Source organism: Saccostrea echinata, unplaced genomic scaffold, assembly GCF_033153115.1.
Source record: "Saccostrea echinata isolate AGI-Se365-2 ecotype Australia unplaced genomic scaffold, CSIRO_AGI_Sech_v1 ptg000001l, whole genome shotgun sequence".
NCBI classification, from domain to species: domain Eukaryota; kingdom Metazoa; phylum Mollusca; class Bivalvia; order Ostreida; family Ostreidae; genus Saccostrea; species Saccostrea echinata.
The window spans coordinates 29878900-29898988 of NW_026889750.1; the positions used below are offsets into that span (position 1 = coordinate 29878900).

Genomic DNA, 20089 nt, shown 5'->3' on the forward strand with positions numbered 1-20089 from the left:
AAACGGATTAACAGACAGACAGACGGATGGACAGACCAAAAACTATATGCCACCAAATCTTCGATTACGGGGGCATAAAAATTTAAAAAGTGTGTAGTCTCATCTGTCCTTATAATATTATACATGTACATATATTACATGTATTTGAAAACTAGTGTAAAACCGTTGTCCAAATCGGGCCAATGCCATCTTGGAACACAATTGAAAATAATATTAAATCCACAAGCTAAAGAAAAAACACATAAATAGATTGAAAATATCAAGTAATGAACTATCTTAAGAGATACAAACTGTAAATCACAATAAAATTGTTTTCTTCTTCTTCTTCTTCTTCTTTTTTTTTTTTTTTAATTTTTTTTAATCTCTATATTTCATGTTTTGATTCCACCCCTTTTCAACGATTCGGAACTCTTCCTAAAAGAAGGTAACTGTAGTCAGTATCCAAGCTAAACATGGCGAATGTTTGATAAACTTTGTCCTTCTTGTAAAAGTTGTAAATATATTAAAATATTTACAATATGTAACAATGACAAATCCAGGAAAATGTTATTAAAATGTTAAAAGTCATTATGACAGCTGTTAGTAAAGGTAGGTCTCGCTACATTTGTCACAATCTTAGCAAATGTCGGGCAGTCCTTCTGGCCTAGATAATGTTATTATAATCCGAGATTCCTCTGACTCTAACCCCTGCTTTTATATTTTGACATGTGCAGGGGAGAGACTCTCCCCTGCACATGTCAAAATATAAAAGCAGGGGTTAGAGTCAGAGGAATCTCGGATTAATGTTATTACTGACATATGTGCACTTGAATCGTGTATTCCACTTGATCGTTTGGTATCTTTAATGATAGAATAATTTCTTCCTTTGATATGATTAGAATCTTGAGCAAATGATTCAATTCTCCAATTTTCGATTTCGAATTTATTTATAATTATCTTTTACGTACATAGAAAATTTTGCATGCATTAGTGCCATAAAGGTCCACAAAGAAAGTGTTTCTACAGCATGATTAATGATTAACTCATTGACTTCTGGGAGCAGGATATGAATTGCTTGACTTTTTCAGGGACCTATATATTATATATGGGTCCCTGACTTTATGAGTTAGATATGACATTTAATTCCAACATCACTGCATATAAACTTATAATGTGTTATTAAAAAGTCTATCATATTGCCACCATTGCAGCTTTTTAGAGTAATACACTCCTAATACAAATAATGTCTTGGATACACCAAAGAAAATAATATATTGAATACCTGTACCTGATCTTGGCTATCACTTGTGATGGCTGAATCTGCATGAGCAGCGAGATCAGTGGTGGATATCCAACCAAAAAAAAATGCATGTTTCGTCATATTTTCCAGAAATCTAATGCAATCCACACAAAATTGGCTGGTCCATTTAACATATCCGGTAAATGTCATGCAACTCAATATTTCAAAATCAAATTAAGACTACTGATAAATGTGTTAGTTCCATCTTATACATTTATCTACCCTTATAAACAAAAGATTGTAATTTTTTAGTAAAAGTACTCAAAATACCAAATGGCTTGTAAAAAAAAAATAATTTCACAATTGCAGCCTAATATGTACTAACATTCAATCCAACACTTGCACAAGTCCTGGAATAGATGATCAGCATTTATTTACCTTAGATTTTAATCTCAGTTTGTCTAGATGAAAACTACAATGGAAATTTCAAAGTGACAAGTGCAAGTTTAAAGCCATGCCATTAAAATTATTCAAATGTAATAGAAATTTTCTTAGCTTTCATTCAGAAACATGTTTACAATCTCTCTTTCTTTCTTTCTTTCTTTTTTTTTTTTTTTTTTGGTTATCATGGTTATGATACTGAGAAACACATTTAATTTTTTGGGAGGGTGGATCTTATCTTATTTTTCAAGACCATGACTCATGTTTTAAGGAAATTGGTATTGAAATCAGCAAATACGAGTATTTATGGTGGATTTTCATATGTGTGCTTCTACAGCTTTCTTGGCTTTAAATTCATTTCAAAATTAAAAGTGCTGACACATCTGGGTTTGCAGATATTTGTATATTACTTTATTCTTTTTAAATAATCACACCTGATAACCAATAAATGGAAATATTGTTGCTATTTTATATCTAAGTTTCTTTTATGCCCATGCATGTATGTTGAAAACATTTTTAACAAAAGAGCATGTGCAATTAAAACCTCAGATAAGTTTTAGACATGTTTGAAATTAAATATTCGATTTTTGTAATTTCTTTTTAGCTGCTGGATAGTTAAAATGAATTTATAAATAGACCACTGTATTGTTTCCTTCTCTTTTCTTGTTTTTCTTTCTAGAATGTTTGTTTAATGAATTAATATACTTATAGTGTGTATTCAGCTTGGCCCTGATGTAGGGAGAGGGCTGATATAGTCTAGTTCTGCTGCCCAATCCCATTCACTTTTTGTGAACAAAATTATGTATAAATAAAAAAGATACAGATTAATAAATTTATGTTTAGAAGAGATCTAAGGGGTAAAAAAGTTGTCATAATTTATTAATTATGTTGTTCTGTATTGAAAATTATTACCACACATGCAGCATGTATAATGTACCTATATCTTTTTCTTACTGAATTCAAGATAAAAATAGTAAAATATCCTGACTACAATTTTTAAAAGATCATCATTTTTAGCATCAGCATATTTTATTGGTATATTTGTGGTAAAACTGTATACAAAATTTTAAATTTCTAAATGTCAGTTTCAAAAAAACTGGCACAAATGTGATGGTTACTTCTTTCAATATATACAGTGTAGGACAATTTTGGCTGACCTGCTTTTCCACGATTTTATTTTTGGAACCTTGTTGCTTTTCCTTGACTACTTTATACTGCTTTTCTGCGATTGGTTTTTACTATATGTTATGTGTTATCTCCTTTTTTTAGATCCATTCTGCGATTTTTAAATGGTCACGCTTAGCAATTTACATCAAACAGTTGCCAATATTTACCTGTATTTCCAAAAGTTTTCTACTCGGTAGTGAGTACTTACACATGGTGATAAAAATTGAATGAATCTCACATTTCACACAGGTCGGTGATAAGTTTTAGATGTTTTAAATTGTTGATACAGAAATGAATCGGGGGAACAAATGTATAATCTACAATGGATTTACATACAGAAAAGTAAATGTTTTAAAGAGTGGGGATGTGTGATACTGATGCTGTGTTAATAACATCTGCAAAGCCATGATTACAACTGATACTGAAGGAATTGCCGTGGTGAAAACGAAAAATACTCACAACACCTCAGTTATGAGATCCTACTGCTTAAAATCCTACTTCCACCTCCCCGTTACTAGTTAGCAGGGGGCAACATGTTTTACCTGCATGGGTAACAGAATAGGTACGAAAAAAGGTCTCAGAAAAGCTTAAAATTATAATCGCAGAAAAGCAGTAAAACTTGTCACGGAAAAGCAGGAATTTTTTCGCGGAAAGTGAAACTGCGACAACTTTGAGATTTAAATAAAGGAAAAATGAAAAGTATTTCAGAATCCTGGTTAGGGCATTGGCATAAATTTTAATGGTGTTGGAAATTCTACACACACAAATAAAAGTATCATTTGAAGGTTGGAGAAAGACATAAACAAAACATGCACATTCAATTTTAGATTACAATGGATTGAAATCCTAAGACAACTTTAAACAAGTGTTTGGTAATGGTTTTATTGAAGTAGACTTTTAAATTGCTAAATCATTCCCTTTAACTGCAAACATGGTTGACTTATGACTACAGTGTTAAAATAAGAAGCAACATTGAATTCAAAGAATATCTTAACCACATTCATTTCAAAGGAAAAATTGTCAGCAGTGCAGCCAGTCAAGTTAAAGGTCAAAAACTGAACTTGCCTTTAAATATTGCTATACTTGACTACATCTGCTTAGTTTGGGTTTTGAAGAGACTAATTGATTTTTGGTATCTAATGTCTATCATGGGGTTTTTATGAGAGTTATCGAATGAACACATTTTCTGGTCACCATGGATTATTCATAGATTTACTGTGTGAGTCCTTCCTCATTCAAATGTAATGCTTTCCTACAGGATCTGGAATATTGATTCTCTTTGATAACCTTTAATTGCAGGTCTGTTAATTCTGTCAACATGCAGCATGCATACTATTGTCAAAGTAGAAGTTGGCATCCTCATAAATTCTTCAATTGGTTTTCTTTTGTATAGATTCAAATTTGTAGCCAGACACTGAAATGTTTGCAGAAGTTATAACCCCACAAACATTGTATTCCTCAGACATGTATTTAAGCAAATATTTACATTGAAGATACAAAACCTGTACATTTGGAATGTGTTGGTGAATTTGAGGAATTATATCTTTCAGTAAAACCTCTGCCATTGGGCAGTGGCACCGGACTCAAGGGTCCAAGGTCACAGCTCAGGACATTCCAGTCACAGAGTAGTCCTGTGTATAAAGTCCAGACAGAGTCCGCTAATGGCATGAGGGGAGTCCGTAACAACAGAGTGAAGGACAGGTAAGTGGACGGTTGATATAATTTTTAAATTCCTTTTTTACATGCTCAGTACATCTGAGTCCAAACCAGGAAGTTTTGTAACATGGATCATATAATACTTGTACAAAATACAGATGGTTGTAGCAAATTTTTGTGTCACTTGCAGAGCAGAAGGAAAAAAAAGAACAGTTCATAAGCATTGCTTATGACAGCTTATCAATTCAGTGAAACTAGGAGTCTTACTATGTTTTATTAGATATTTTAAAATTGGGGGAGGGGGGGGGGGGGTAGGAGAAGACACTTTCTTAAGTGAAATATGGAGATAACGAACGGTATTCAAGCTCAAAGTCCATTAAAACAATACAAATCAGGAGCAAAGCAAACACAGACCTGCAAAAACATCAGAGGTGGGATCAGGTGCCATAGAGGAGTGAGCATCCACTACCCACCGGTCACACCCACCGTGTGCTCCTTATCATGATCAGTAAATAACGGAAAAATCTATCAACAATTCAGTGTGCAAAAAATGGCCTAAAATTAGTATGAAAAACGTCAGTCAGCATATGGCTTAATGATAGATTGTATTTGCTGACAAGGTCATTGTATCGGCCATAGAACTTACGAAATGATGACTTTAAATGAGACCATTGATATTATTGTTTCATCAGCTTGTTTGTCAATAACTTACCTCATTTTAGAAATTGTTCATACGTATAGTATGCTCTTGCATATCGAATCAACTTCAGATACCTGACTCTCCTTACCATTTTAAGAGGAGAGTGTGACATTTAATAATTAAGAAAATTCCAAGGGGTCCAGACACCCACCCCCACCTCTCTCTAGATCTGCCCTTGTAATAGAAGATATATAATTTAGGTATTTCAGTTTGTATTGTTATGCAGTCTATGTTTTCAAAATAATGTACGTGTAACTTGCCCATATATCATTATTGCAGGATAGCTCTAATGTACATGACTGTCACTTTTACAGGAGAGGAATATTTACAGTTGGAGGAAACAGTGACAAGACCAAAGTGAAATCTTTGGAGGATGTTGCCATAGCAATAAAGAGTGATGCATTCCAGAACATTGTAGTGGTGGCAGGAGCTGGTATCAGTACCCCAAGTGGGATTCCAGACTTCAGGTAGAAAACCGTTTTTTTTTTTTACTCCATATCTATTCATTACCTGTTATTGTTTCTGTATATTAAGCATTTTCTGAGAATGTTTTCTTCCCCTTAATCATGAAATCCTTAATCAATTTTTTTTTTTTATAAAAAGACACAAGGATTTTGAAGTGTCTTTCGGTCATTATTAAGGAATGAGAATTAGAGAAAATGCTGTAACTAATGAGTACACATAATGGAACCTTTTCTTCCTATTGCACAACTGAATTTCTTCATACTATGTGTCTCCTTTTATTGTGTGGATCATGATCACACACAACCCAGTACATGTAGTATGAGGTCTTAGCTTTCATTATTATGATATCAAAATAACTAAAATGCTTGCTATTGTTTCTGTAACAGAAACAAAAAAAATAGAATTATTGCTTGGGAGTGATAAAACAATATAACAGCAATGGGAGACGGTATTTTCAAACAGAATATTACATGTAGTTTTGGTGGCTTTCCCACTTTCTACCATCGGCTCATACATTCACCTCTGGCTCTGTCTTTGGCTTGTGTTTATCACTGTGTTAAGCAAGAAATAGTGTGTTTGTTTTAATTCATTATGATTAAATTCCTTCACTAATGTTTGTCTTTTAAGGTATGTATTTACTAAGTAGATCTAGAACTATTAGTTTAATTTGAAATAATCCTTGGAAGATCATGTTTTTTACCTTATTTCAATAATCTTGACGTGGGCCAATTGCAGAGGTGTCTGAGAGGGGAACACATGACAATTCTGTAAGGGAGATTGTGGCTTTCTGTGTACAGTATTTTACCTTGACAGCTGGACTCAACTTTTGGATCAACTTTGCATTTGGCAAGATCATATATGTCAAGGTTAAAGGTCAAATTGGACCTTGTTACTCCCCTATAAAATTGGAAGGGCATCATTCTTGAGCATATCTTGTTCTCCCGTGATCTGGAAAAATTTAAAATAAAACATTTACCCGGTACACATGTACAAGCCAACACCCAGACTAGAAATGAAATAATTAAGTAATTAACTACTCACCTTGACTTGATGAGAAATGTTCTACTCTGTTGCTGAAACCACAATCAACAGTACTAGTATTTGTGTGCATGTCAGATATTTCTGTACTGTCTTCATCTTCCTATAGGACTCCTGGCACTGGTCTCTATGACAACCTCCAGCAATACAGAATTCCCTACCCAGAAGCCATCTTTGACATAGAATTCTTCCATCACAATCCAAAGCCTTTCTTCACTCTTGCCAAAGAACTGTATCCCACTGGAAAATATAGACCTAATTACATACATTATTTTGTACGCCTTTTACATGACAAGGGGATGTTACTCCGCATGTACACACAAAATATTGATGGCCTTGAGAGAAGTAAGAATTACAACTTATGATTTCATGTATATTTATTGTATTTAAAGCATCATAAGTTAAAAAATCTTGAAGGATACCAAGTGAATGTATTAACTTAATAAAATTCTGCAATGATCGGCTGAAGTTGTAAACCATATGTGTTACAGTTGCTGGCTTACCTCCTGAAAAAATGGTGGAGGCCCATGGCACATTTTCTGAGGCCACATGCCTTATATGTAGACAGAAACATGACAAAGAGGAAATCAAAGTAAGTCTCTTCCTTTCATTAGGGGATATAATGTAACTTTTAAAATGACAGAAATATTTTACTTGTATTTTAGTTCTGTGCCATTGACAGTAAAACTTGGTTATAGTGAAGTCCTGGGGACCTGTGAATTTACTTCACTATATATGTATTTTGTTCAATCCATATAATGAATTTGTTAAAGTATATATAGGGCAATACATGTAAACATGTTTTCCTTCAAATTTGACTTCTGAATATGATCAGGGAAATATCACAAAATTTACCATGGAGTACTAAATTTTTCTGATGAATTGCATTTTAAATATAAATATTTATGAAATATTTATGAAAAATTATGTAAGTTCAATATTTCAAATTTTGAAATCTTTAAAAAATTGCTATAAAAGATGTAAATTTCGTTAGTTTTAACCTCTGTGGGATACAAAATCAGTTTGATATATCTGTAAATTCGTTTTATCAGAGTGATTGGGATCACGAAAAACTTCTCTATATCCAAAAATTAGCTATATCCATGTTTGTACTAAACAAGTTTTACTGTAATATATATGGTTATCCTTTGTGCTCTTATGTACATTCATAGCTAAATATGCAGTATCCAGCGCATGCGCAGATAATGACCACTAATTCACAGAAACAATAAAATATGGATATACAGTGCAAAGGATTCAGAAATTAACTAGTAAAGTGTGTGATGGATTTTGAAATTATGCCAAGAAGTAACTAATAACAACATCTTTTTTAGGGAGCAATATTTTCTGATAAAATACCAAGGTGCAAAAAACCAGGATGTATGGTATGCATTTCCATTTAAATAAATTTTGTTTAATTGGTTACTAAGGAAACACACATACATTTCAAATTTTGAAGTTCTTGATAATCTTTTAATATTAGTTTTGAGAAGAGAATAAAATTACATGTATGATATTTTGTAATTTCCTAGCTAAAAGAAGTCATATAGCAGAGAATACACAGATGAGTACTTAGATACATATATTTTCAGGGAGTTGTGAAACCTGATATAACATTTTTTGGAGAAGACTTACCCAAAAGATTTTATTTTTACATGAGGGACATGCTTCAGGCTGATCTGATCATTGTCATGGGGACATCATTAGAGGTTTGTTGATGAACAGTTGCTTTACTCATGAAATCTTAACTTCCTGTCACCTGCAAAGTAGAGTAATTAACACTTAGGGATCACTTTGCAGGAATCTGTTGTTTGGTTTTCTGGAAAACTGTTGATTGGATTTTCTTTTGAATTTATGATTTTTATTGATCATTTTTTTTATTAATTTTGAAGATAAAAAAGGATAACTATATTAAGGAATCCATGACTATGTTATGTATTTCAGGTTCAGCCATTTGCTGGGATCATTGACTCGGTGAAGTGGGGGGTACCTCGTGTCTTGTTTAACATGCATGCCGTAGGACCATTCAAATATCAGAGACGAGCTCAGGACTTCATTTCACCAGGTTACTAAAACACTATCAGTTTTAATGTTTTAGGAATTGTTTTCCAAGTTCACCTGAGCCAGAGGTTCAAGTTAGCTTTTCTAATCAAAGTTTGTATGTTGTATCTGTTGTCATTAACTTTTATCATTTTTGAAATTGTCTTCTGAACCACAGGATTAACTCATCAACCAAACTTGATGCAAAGCATTCTTATATGCAGGAGGTTTTTTTTTTTATAAATGAAGGCCCATGCATTCCATTCAAGGGAATGTGGTCACAAAAGGAGAAGGGGGGAGTGGGTCCGTTAAACATCTTTTTTAGCTCACCTGAGCCGAAGGCTCAAGTGAGCTTTTCTGATCAAAATTTGTCCGTTGTCTGTCGTCGTTGTCGTCGTCGTCGGCATTGTTGTCGTTGTAAACTTTTCACAATTTCATCTTCTTCTCCAGAACTACTGGGCCAATTTCAACCAAACTTGGCACAGAGTATCTTTGGGTGAAGGGGGTTCAAGTTTGTTCAAATGAAGGGCCACACCTTCTTCCAAGGGGAGATAATCATGAATTCATGAAAAATTAATGGCATCATTTAAAAATCTTCTTCTCAAGAACCACTGTGCTTGGAAATATGAAACTTATATGGAAGCATCCTCAGGTAGTTAGATTCAAGTTTATTCCAATCATGACCCCCGGGGGGTAGGGTGGGGCCACAATGGGCGATCAAAGTTTTACATAGGAATATATAGGAAAACTCTTTAAAAATCTTCTTCTCAAGAACAGCAAAGCCATGATTGGTCATATTTATATGGAAGCATCCTCAGGTAGTGTAGATTCAAGTTTGTTCCAATCATGACCCCCGGGGGTAGGGTGGAGCCACAATGGGCGATCCAAGTTTTAAATAAGAATACATAGGAAAAATCTGTAAAAATCTTTTTCACAAGAACAACAAAGCCATGATTGGTCATATTTACATGGAAGCATCCTCAAGTAGTGCAGGTTCAAGTTTGTTCCAATCATGACCCCCGGGGGTAAGGTGGAGCCACAATGGGTGATCAAAGTTTTACATACAGCGCAGGGAACTAATTTTGTTACATAAACCAGCATAAGCATTAGTAGCGTCGGGATCGAGCTAGCATCAGCATCAGCATTTAAAAAACAGCATTACCAGGATCAGCATCAGCAAGCAAAGGATAAAACCAGCATTGACCTACATAAAATCAGCATTATCCTACTAGCATCAGAAAATCAATGAGTTTTAATTCAGTAAAAAATTAAAAAAGAAAGAAAGAATATTGGTTAAAGTATTCACATTATTGATACATAGTGAGATATTATGATCAAATAATTGTAAAAGGCACTTTTATTGCTTTAAACGGCAATGCTGAAATTCATTATCTACTTCCGGTAGCATGATGCTACTTCCGGTAGCATTGACCTAATTATAAAACAGAATCAGGATAAGGATTACTAGCATTAAATCAGCAAGCAAAGGAAGCATTCAAATCAGCAAGCAAAGGAAGCATTCAAATCAGCATCGATGCTGTAACAAAATTAGTTTCCTGCACTGTAAAATACATAGGAAAAATTTGTAAAAATCTTTTTCTCAAGAACAGCAAAGCCATGATTTTTTTTTTTATGGGTGCATCCTCAGGAAGTGTAGATTCAAGTTTGTTTAAATCATGACCCTCCAGGGGTAGGGTGGGGCCACAATGGGCGATCAAAGTTTTACATAGGAATACATAGGAAAAAGCAAGCCTTTTAAAATCTTCTTCTGAAGAACAGCAAAGCAATAATTAGTCATATTTAAATGCAAGCATCCTCAGGTAATGTAGATTCAAATTTTGTTCAAATCATGCCCCCCCCCCCAGGAGAATAGAGGGGCCATAACAGGGGATCATAGTTATACAAAGGAATACAAATGATATATCAATAAAATTTGTCTTCCTAAGAACAGCATAGCCATTATTTGTCATATTAATTCAAAAGCATCCCTTTGAAGTATAGATTCAAGTTCAAATTACCCCCCCCCCCCCCAAACCACTTTTATATCAAAACTTTTCAAGACTCAACTGATTTCTGCTTTTTCCTAGCCAGAGTGCTCAGGTGAGCGATGTGGCCCCTGGGCCTCTTGTTCTCAATAACCACATGATCAGGGAAAAAAACTTGCAGCATAAAAATTTCACTGTGTTGTTTAAATTGAAAATTACCATAGTCAAGTCATTGCCACAGAAGCTAGAATATGGCTGCAATAGGGGTTCAAAGTTTTAAATAGGATGATTTTAGACATAATAGAAAATTCTTCTAAAGAACAGTATGGCCACATTTACTCATACATATATTAAAATTTATGTTGATGTATCCATTAAGATAGATATTCAAGAGTATACAAATCAAGGCCTACAGGTTTTGATTACAGTTGGAGATTACAGGAATATATATAAAGAAACAGTCTTAAAAATCTCATGCATGGCTTCAATTAGTCAAGTCAATGTGCAAAAATACTGCATGTGTACTTAAAATAGCGGGCTTCATATTTTAGCGGCTTTGGCGCGGACAACAATGCACTAATTCATGAATACCACTAATAAATCATTTATAAATACAATATATGGCAAGTTTGTGTGTAGCGCTAATTCATGAGTACGCCAACAACTCAATACCCAGTGATTGCGCCAAATTTTGAATACCCCAATTAATGTACACGTACAGTATATCTATGTAGTTGATTAAAGAATTATCCAATCATAGTCCTAAGGCTATATCAAATGAATTTTACATTTCATATTCTTAATTCACAGATTGGTGAAATTTTTGAAAGGACAGAATTTTGTTTTTAAAGTATGAGAAATTGTTTCAGGTGACCTCATTAACAGTGCTCAGAAGTTCACAGACCTATTGGGATGGAAAGATGAAATGGTGGAACTTATTACCAAAGAGGAGGGCAGATTTGTTTTAGTAAGTCTACTAAAAATGTTTACCTTTGAGAAAGGAAAAATGATAATCACTTGATAAGTGAGATATAATCAATCAAGAATTTAAAAGATATGTTGTACCAGAACGTGTACAATGTAGGTGTTCTATCAGCCAGTACATGTGTACAATGTACAGTTGAACTTTGTTATCTCAAACACTGATATCTCAGTACCATGCATATGCTGAAGTAAGTTGGAATTCCCAGTCACTTTTTTATGTATTTTAACCTTGATATCTTGAACCATTGGATATCTCAAAGTTTTTTCTCTGTCCCATCAAGTTTGAGATAATGAGGTTTGACTGTATGTTATATATCTTTTTTTCAATGTACGTAATATAAATATGGAAATGTATGCATTTAGAAAAATTACAACTGTTTTTTATTTTGATGTAGAAATACTTTCATAGAATGCATGTAAACCAGTTTTTCTGCTTCTTCAGTGCTCGCCAGACTACGCAAAGAAAATGAAAGAAATGCAGCAAAGACCACCCCCTCCACCCCCTAAAGATCCACCAATTAGACTTTGGAGACAGCCAGCTAAACTTGATTTATTCAGCTCAGAATCTGAGAGCTCATCAGAAGCTTCAGAGACAGAATCAGAATCCTCCGACGAAGATGAAAGACCAAAAAATATTCGCAAGAACAACAATTACAGAAAAGGACTAGGTGTGACAAGGAGTGCCCCAAAAGGAGGCAGTAAAAATGACCTTGACCTGAAAAGGAATGGCAAACCTGGAGTGAATGGAAAAAGGAACTACAGCACAAGTTCACCGCTAACAACCAGATCAGAGAGAGCTGTAGGAAAAACACGGAATCATGCTACTGCTACAAAAGTAACAAGTGAAGTCAATCAGGTAGCTACACGCTTTGACAAAGTCAGTGTACGTACTAGATCCAACACACCCGACTCTATAAAAGGGAAGCCAGCCAAAGAAAAGTCTATACGAAGGACTGTTTCTGATAGAAGTTTGAAATCTAATATAGCTGGTGCTAGTCGCCCTCCACTACAGAGATCAAACTCTGCAAAATCCATAAATGAGAAAGAGGCAAGCAATAAAAAAGATCAGAAAGTGACTGAAATTCGAAAATCAGCCAGTGATTCAAAATTTGATCGTAAAGCTGCTGACAATATGGTGCTAAAATACAAGGATGGGAAAATATCCCATGCCAATCACTCTGTCTCTAATGGAGTAAGGAATGGTTCAAAGTCTAGTCAACAGGTAGAGGACAATTCAGAAAACAAAATGAACAGGGAAAATTTTCTTAAATCACACCCCAAGCCCCCGCTCCCTCAAAGCCAAAGAAATGGAAAACCTCCCCTAAACCCACTGAATCCTCGACCCTATGGATTTTTAGCACAGAAAAAATTGCCCCAAAGACCATCTGCTCCAGCTAATCTGATAAGGGAAAAGTTTTTCAATGAGTCTAAAGACAGTCGTCCAGCATCTGCTGAGATGCCCAGAATTGCGTACCGACACCGATTAAAACCGTCATACGATGCCAGAATCTTCGCCATCAGAGTGGCTGATACAAGCTCAGAAAGTTCAGATGAAAGTTCCAGTGAAGAGTCACGCTGATTATATTCTTCAATTATTATCTAGAAGTAACTGTACAAAGTAAAAGATATTTTCATCACTTTCTTTATAAATGTACATTATTCCATGGTATATATACAAGTACTTGGTAGTGGGAAAATTTAATGTTATATAGAGCTTCCTAAATCTCTTGTGATATAATATGTTGACTTAATATTACTTTATAACTCAGCATGTGCATTTACATAATCTTTCTGTTATGATTGCTTATTATATTTAAGGTATGTTAAAGGTAGCATTCATTTGAAAATTAACACGGGTATAATGAGCACGGCGTATTAAAACAGTGCAAATCATGACCCCATTATACATGTAATACTGTATATCAATATCCAAAGATTCTATACTTGATTGACAGAGGCATTCAACACTTATATGTATGCTTTCTTACATTATTAGTCTTTTTAGTTCTTTTTCAAAATGGTTATTACATTGAAACGGGTACTGTATGTGAATGCAAGTAGGATTAGCTTGTGTTACTTTTTTGGAGATTTACATTAAAACGTGTATCAAATACTGAAATTGAAGAGGTTGGAATTTTTCATTATGACGGTTTCAAAAATACATTGTACTGTCCTTTATAATACAGTGTACTTGATAATGTGCGTTTTTAGAAGAATTTCAACCTCTTTAATTTCAGTATTTGAGACACATTTTCGTGCAAATTTTCTGACATAAAACTCTGAAAATGGTATGATCATCTTTTGTTCCTTTTCCTTGACAATATTGCCTTCTTTTATTAAGATGTTCCTCGATCCTGATATTCTGCTCAGCATTGTTTGTTAAGTTTATTGGTCTGTGACATTAAATCAATTTGCCTTATTTTTTGTGATACATATATTTCATCTCAAGGCAAAGGTTCTACATAAGTCATTTTTGGGAACCTGTAGGAAAATGAGAGTAAGAAAAATGCAAGGTAGATTTTTTTCAGTTTTTTGTGCCTTTGATGCTTTAGCTTACTATAGGATTAAACTCAGCTAGGTGGCTTTGCTCCCTTTGAATGGACCTGTTTTGTAAGAAATGCGAAGTATTTTTTGTTGTTTTTTTTTTTTAGACAGGATTTGCAGTTCTTAGCAGATACCTTCAATATTTGATGAGCAATGATATGCTGTAAAGTTCTTATACACAATGTATTTATTTTGTCCTTTGAAATTCAGTGGTCCTTTAACCTCATTTTAGGAAAAAAAATCAAAAGATTGGCAAGGATGGTGGCAAGTAATATATACCCTCCATGCTGGTAGCATTATAGTGGCAGCCGTTATTATGGCAGATTAGCATAGGAAAATTCTGTTTGTTTATGTTATTATTGTTGATTATGTAATGGATATATACTATTAAAATAGAACTTTTAACACACTCTTCTGTCTCTATCAAGCTGCTATATATATCTTAGATGTTGTGATCTATGTGATTTGAATAGATACAAGTTCCTTCTTATTTATAATATATTAAATGTGAACTGTGGAACACAATGGTAGTAGCCATGTATATGGTCATTCCTATGTCAGGAACTTTCATCCAATAACAATTATGCTTTATCTAGAACTTCTTAAGCAATTAAATATTCCCACTGATTATACAACATTGCTAAATATTATTTTTATTGTAGTCAAAACATCTCTCAAACAAGGACACAATATTTCACAAAGACTTAACAAAGTATTCTGACATTAATACCATTATATGCTCAGATTATTAAAAAAATTAACCTGAAAACTGACATTGTTAAGATTCCCATGCTCGTCAATGAAAAATGCAATCTGAATAAGATCAGCTGATTTTCAAGCTTCCTTAGACTGATGAAAAGTCGATCTTGGACCAAGTGACCTCAAAATCTAGGAATGGTTAAAAAATATGCAAGTTCTTACAAATAGCCTTGAGCTTTCCATGCTATTTGTATCCTCAAACTCATCTGTAGATGTGATGTTTGCAGGTCAAAATGTTTTGCATTGCATACAAGTATTATTGTCCTGCATTTTGATGAGGGGTACAGTTTATGCTTTTTGTTTGTCTTTAAGTCTGATTTTCTTAATCCTTGTACAAAGTAATTTATACAAATATTGTTTCCAAAGAAAGAACATAAAAATGCAAGTTAATTATTTAAGTGCATTCTGTACGAGTATGTTAAAGTATAAATCTAGGGCAAACATTTAACTTCAACAGTTTTCATATTGCAAATCTATAAACAACCCAAGATTTTTTTTTAACTGACAAACTATTTATATTAAACTGTCCCAGGTCAAGATTGAAATAAGCTGATTCAAGATCTGCTTTAATTAAAGCACAATTAGAACAACTTTTATCATAGAATTAAATTCATAATTCAAACTTCTTTCATGAAATAAATGTACTGATTTCTAAAAGCATTTTGTTGTTTAAATTATATTTTATTCTTAAAAAAAAAAGATGCGTCTATAATAATACTGATAATATGAAACACTATAAAGAATATAAAAATTGACCAATCAGCTTGGGCCGTACAAAGTTCTAACGATGGATAGGAGGGGTGTGATTGTGATAAATAGATAATGGAAAAAGTTTTAAAAAAAGGAAAATTAAAATATACATGTAAGAAAGAATTACAGTAATTATGAATTATGACAGATAGACTGACAGAAAGGTATGGTGATTACTGTACCACCTGCATATCCTTGTGGGGCCCTAAAAAACAGTTGAGGTAGGCATTCCATTACATGTATGGCTTAACACCGGTATGTTATTGCAGTGATTCACTTAATGTACAACTATGGTGTTGTAAGACAAAAGTGTCATTTGTGACCCTTGATTAAGAAATATAAAAAATTTACAAATAAACTATTCCTTAAATGTAACAATGTAAATAATGCTGACTATAACATATCCAACCACCTCACATATAAACACACATAAAAAATACAAATAATGACCTGTTTTTTCATTTGAGTGTCAGATTGCAGCCAAAAGGCTAAAGTCAATATACATTGTATTTTGAGAATACATTGTAAAAACCACTGCAAAGTGTATTTAAAACAAGTTTTTATTCACATCCTTTATATGCATGGCTATATCTCACACTTATGACAAACTACCATGTACTGTACCCAGAGAGTAACAAAGATGTAAAAGCCATATAAACTGATGGTGAAAATTTTCAAATTGTGTATTGTTTATCAAAAATATTTGATTAAATTAAAATGCATTGCAATAAAAATATATGGGTTTTTAAAAACAGAATAAAACACACTGGCTGTAAAACCGTCCAGTATAAAAAGCAAACATAAAACAAAAAAAGAAAATGTTAAAAAATACTGGTAACAGAAATCTAAGTAACAAAAGCCATTTTGTCAGTGCTTATGAATAAAAGTTACAACTGGAAAAAAAAAAGAAACATATTATACTTCTATACACTCAAATTGACAAAAAAGCTGACTTAACATGAAAATTTTGAATCAGAAATCTTTAACTTCATATACATGTACTTGAAGTATGTCATTTTTGGACTATGTAAATTAAATTTAATTCACTTTTTAAGAAGTGTCTGCAAAAGTCGTGAATATCACAAAATATCACAAATACTGTCATACCAGAGTAACATGACTAAAGATACTTATTATCACCAATCCTATTTAAACATCAAAAATACCATTACATCTTGATGTAAAACAAAGAACAAACCTGAGTCTCTAACACAAATTTTCCTTTCAATTTCAAAATGATGAATCCACTGAGAAATACTTTGGATCAAATTGATCAAAGCCAACTAAGAGTCCACCATCTTCTTTGACAATTACAGGGTAGACAACAGAACAAATGCCAGGTCGCTTAGGTTGCTTTAGCTGTCCTGTGTCAAGGTCAAATCTCCAGCTGTGCCAAGGACACCTCACACACAGGGAATTCCCAGGGAGTTCTTCTATGTCCCCTAAATGGAGAGGACCACCTATAATAAAGTAGAATTCAAGTAATACAATGTAGTTGTCAATATTAGTCTTAGTAGCCAAGTATTCTGTAGTAAGTTTATATGCTTATCACACCATTTGATCTGGACTATCTTTAATTGCAATTTGTTGATCCATTTAAAGAACAAACTTGAATATCAAAGAAAATCTAATGAAGTGTATGTTAAATTTTATCTTATGTAACAGGAGAGGAGAAAAATGTGACAGACCAGACCCGAATTCAAACCCGTGGCCCCTGAATCTCCAGTCAGGTGCTCTACCAACTGAACTATCTGGCCATTGGCGATCAAACCCGTCTGACCACCACATTCCTCCCTCCTTAAAGATCTTCGGCCCCTGTAGATACCAACCCAGGCTCTTCCCTGGCAGGTCTTTCACCTGTCACTTCCAGGGCATGGCACTGCACCAAATGTAACAGGAGAGGAGAAAAATGTGAGGGACCAGACCAGACTTTGAACCCAGGCCCCCTGAAACTCTAGTCAGGTGCTCTACCAACTGAGCTATCTGGCCAAAGGCGATCAAACCTGTCTGACCGCCACACTTACTTTAGGGATAATTTATAAGCACCAGTATTAATAGAACTATATAAGCAGAAAAAATATAACTTTGAAAAATACTGACATTTATTTATTTTGATCAGATAATATCTAGCAGCAGCTTGCTCTGTAAATCATATCAATTGTTCATATACCTAAATTAGTGGTGTTCCAAACTTCCAATCATCGATTATAATCGAAAATCAGTCAATTGCTGGCATAATTCAAGCGCTCGATTACAAAATTTTTATTCTGATTAATCGGTTTATTATCTTTTTTAACAAGCATAATATTCCAGCTGCAACTTATCTATCAACTTATTTGGGTATCGTAATGGCCAGAAAACAGAATTGTATCCATACCTGGGTAACAAAGCATGTTCCCGGGTAAAAATGTACATTTTATATCTGTACAGTGTATGAAGAAAAATTAAAGAAAAACAGATACACACTCAATAAAACACTCAGATGATATCCATTTATTCTTATTCAGCAAAATAAACAACAAATACATATGCAGAAAGTAGTCATTTACCCACTCTTACCATTTAATTAACTTAATTGATAGACTTTGTAAATGTCCGATTATAATCGATAATTAGTTACATAGAGTAACCCGATCATCGATTATGAAATTCTTACAGATTCCCATCACTAACCTAAATGTGGACATTTCTCCTTGATAGCATACACCTTGTTGTGGTACCTAAAGATGGCGATCTGTTGTTCGTTACATGATACAAGGGTTCCCGTCTTACTGTTCTGTCTCTTCAGACCTGGCCTTAATTGGACCGTCCTCTGCATACACTGGTATTTCTCCTCTGGTTTTGACCAGTCATAAAGTTCTGAAATAAATCAAATGCTATGCTGTACTTGACAGAAATTAAGTTGATTACAATTTCTACCTTTTTTTCCTTAATGTAGTCTTAATTTTCTTTTTTTTTTATTAATTATCCGTTATACAAAATACCGTGGAAGCTAATGTCTAAGGGAAGGTATATTTTCTGGTCATCTTGCATTTTTCCCTCCCATTTTTGTTTACATTTTTCTAATATAAATCTTGATCCCGATGTTATTACATTTAAGAAAAGAAAATGACAAGAAAAGGTATACTTATAAAATTGTAAAAAGCAAGGAATACCGGTTTTAGCATATACATACATATTAATGTACTGAAATAAAGAAAAAGAATCAAAATAATAAAAAAAAAAAAAAAAAATGTATGCACATCGGGCTAGATTTACGATTTGGTTCTTATTTTATTATTGTTCCGGAATACTGAGAAAAGAGCGAGAAACTGGTAAAGGTTATAAGATAATATCACTGGTACTAGAACGCTGTTGTAGGGTTAGAATGGTGTCATCATAGTAAGATTTTATCTTTAAATGAGCATTAACTTTTAATAAGCTCGTTAAATCTGTACTTGCATATGGGACAATTTCAATTTGAATTTCCTCTGCGTGCTGGCATAGTTGCGATCACTTTGATGTCCTTGTTTCAAGGCATTTCCATAACTTTCACTTTTAGCTGCCAAAAATGGTACATAAAGATGCAATTTTAATCATGAGCACATTCTCAATAAAATAATAATTCAGCATACTAAAAATCATAAATGAACTTAGTCTTAGGATTGTGTGTGTGTGCAGAATTTTATGGCTCTTAATATTGAATAAAATCTCTCAATTCTAAAATAATGAATGTTAAATTAAGTTAAGATACATGTATGTCAACTCTTGGACTACAAGTATTTTTCCAGTGGTATACAACAAATCTCAACACTCTGTCACAGACAAAAATGCCTGTCAACTTTTCTGAAAGTAAAGAAAATAAGGAACACTTCTAGTATACCGGTCCCTATAGATATGGCGCTAAAATAGGTGCCGCCAAAGGCAGTGTACAATATAATACGAACGCGTGAGCGATCGACAAAATTGATAAAAAAAAAGGCCACAAATCGCAAAATTGAGCCAAAAATCGTGTTCCTTGTGAAAAATTGGGTTTAAAAAACTGGTTTTTAAACAGTTTTTTAAATGAGAATTAAACGGTTTCGTAAAATAACGTACTTGTTTAGTAGATAAAACTCCATTTTGCGTTGTTTAGGAATGTGGTCACATGATCAGTTTTTGACATAATCTCATAAATATTCATGACGTGCGTCACTTGTGTTTTGACGTAATGAAGACTGATGAAGAAGTAACTGATAGGACTCGAAGTGAAATGCTACTAAAATTGGGAGATTTTGTGAGAAATGCAGGGATTTAACAAGTGATAACTAATTACTAGTAATTGGTTGATTGAATTGTGCATCACCATTAATTTGAAAGAAA

General features: G+C 33.6%; 2 protein-coding genes across 2 annotated transcripts; one reads left to right on the forward strand and one right to left on the reverse strand.

Annotated features, from left to right (window-relative positions):
* The first annotated feature begins 451 nt into the window (after window positions 1-451).
* On the forward strand, window positions 452-14648 carry LOC133189177 (uncharacterized). Its single transcript, XM_061324588.1, has 10 exons — window positions 452-588; window positions 4378-4528; window positions 5498-5650; window positions 6796-7031; window positions 7178-7278; window positions 8021-8071; window positions 8279-8395; window positions 8631-8751; window positions 11581-11678; window positions 12138-14648. The coding sequence occupies exons 1-10, from the start codon at window positions 555-557 to the stop codon at window positions 13272-13274; spliced, it is 2199 nt and encodes a 732-aa protein (XP_061180572.1). The 5' UTR covers window positions 452-554; the 3' UTR covers window positions 13275-14648.
* A 1639-nt stretch (window positions 14649-16287) lies between these two features.
* On the reverse strand, window positions 16288-18805 carry LOC133176802 (Rieske domain-containing protein-like). Its single transcript, XM_061311904.1, has 3 exons — window positions 18733-18805; window positions 18422-18607; window positions 16288-17208 (listed from the first exon to the last, which is right to left on the reverse strand). Exons 1-3 carry the CDS (start codon window positions 18779-18781, stop codon window positions 16979-16981), a joined length of 465 nt encoding a protein of 154 aa, XP_061167888.1. The 5' UTR covers window positions 18782-18805; the 3' UTR covers window positions 16288-16978.
* Window positions 18806-20089: the final 1284 nt, after the last annotated feature.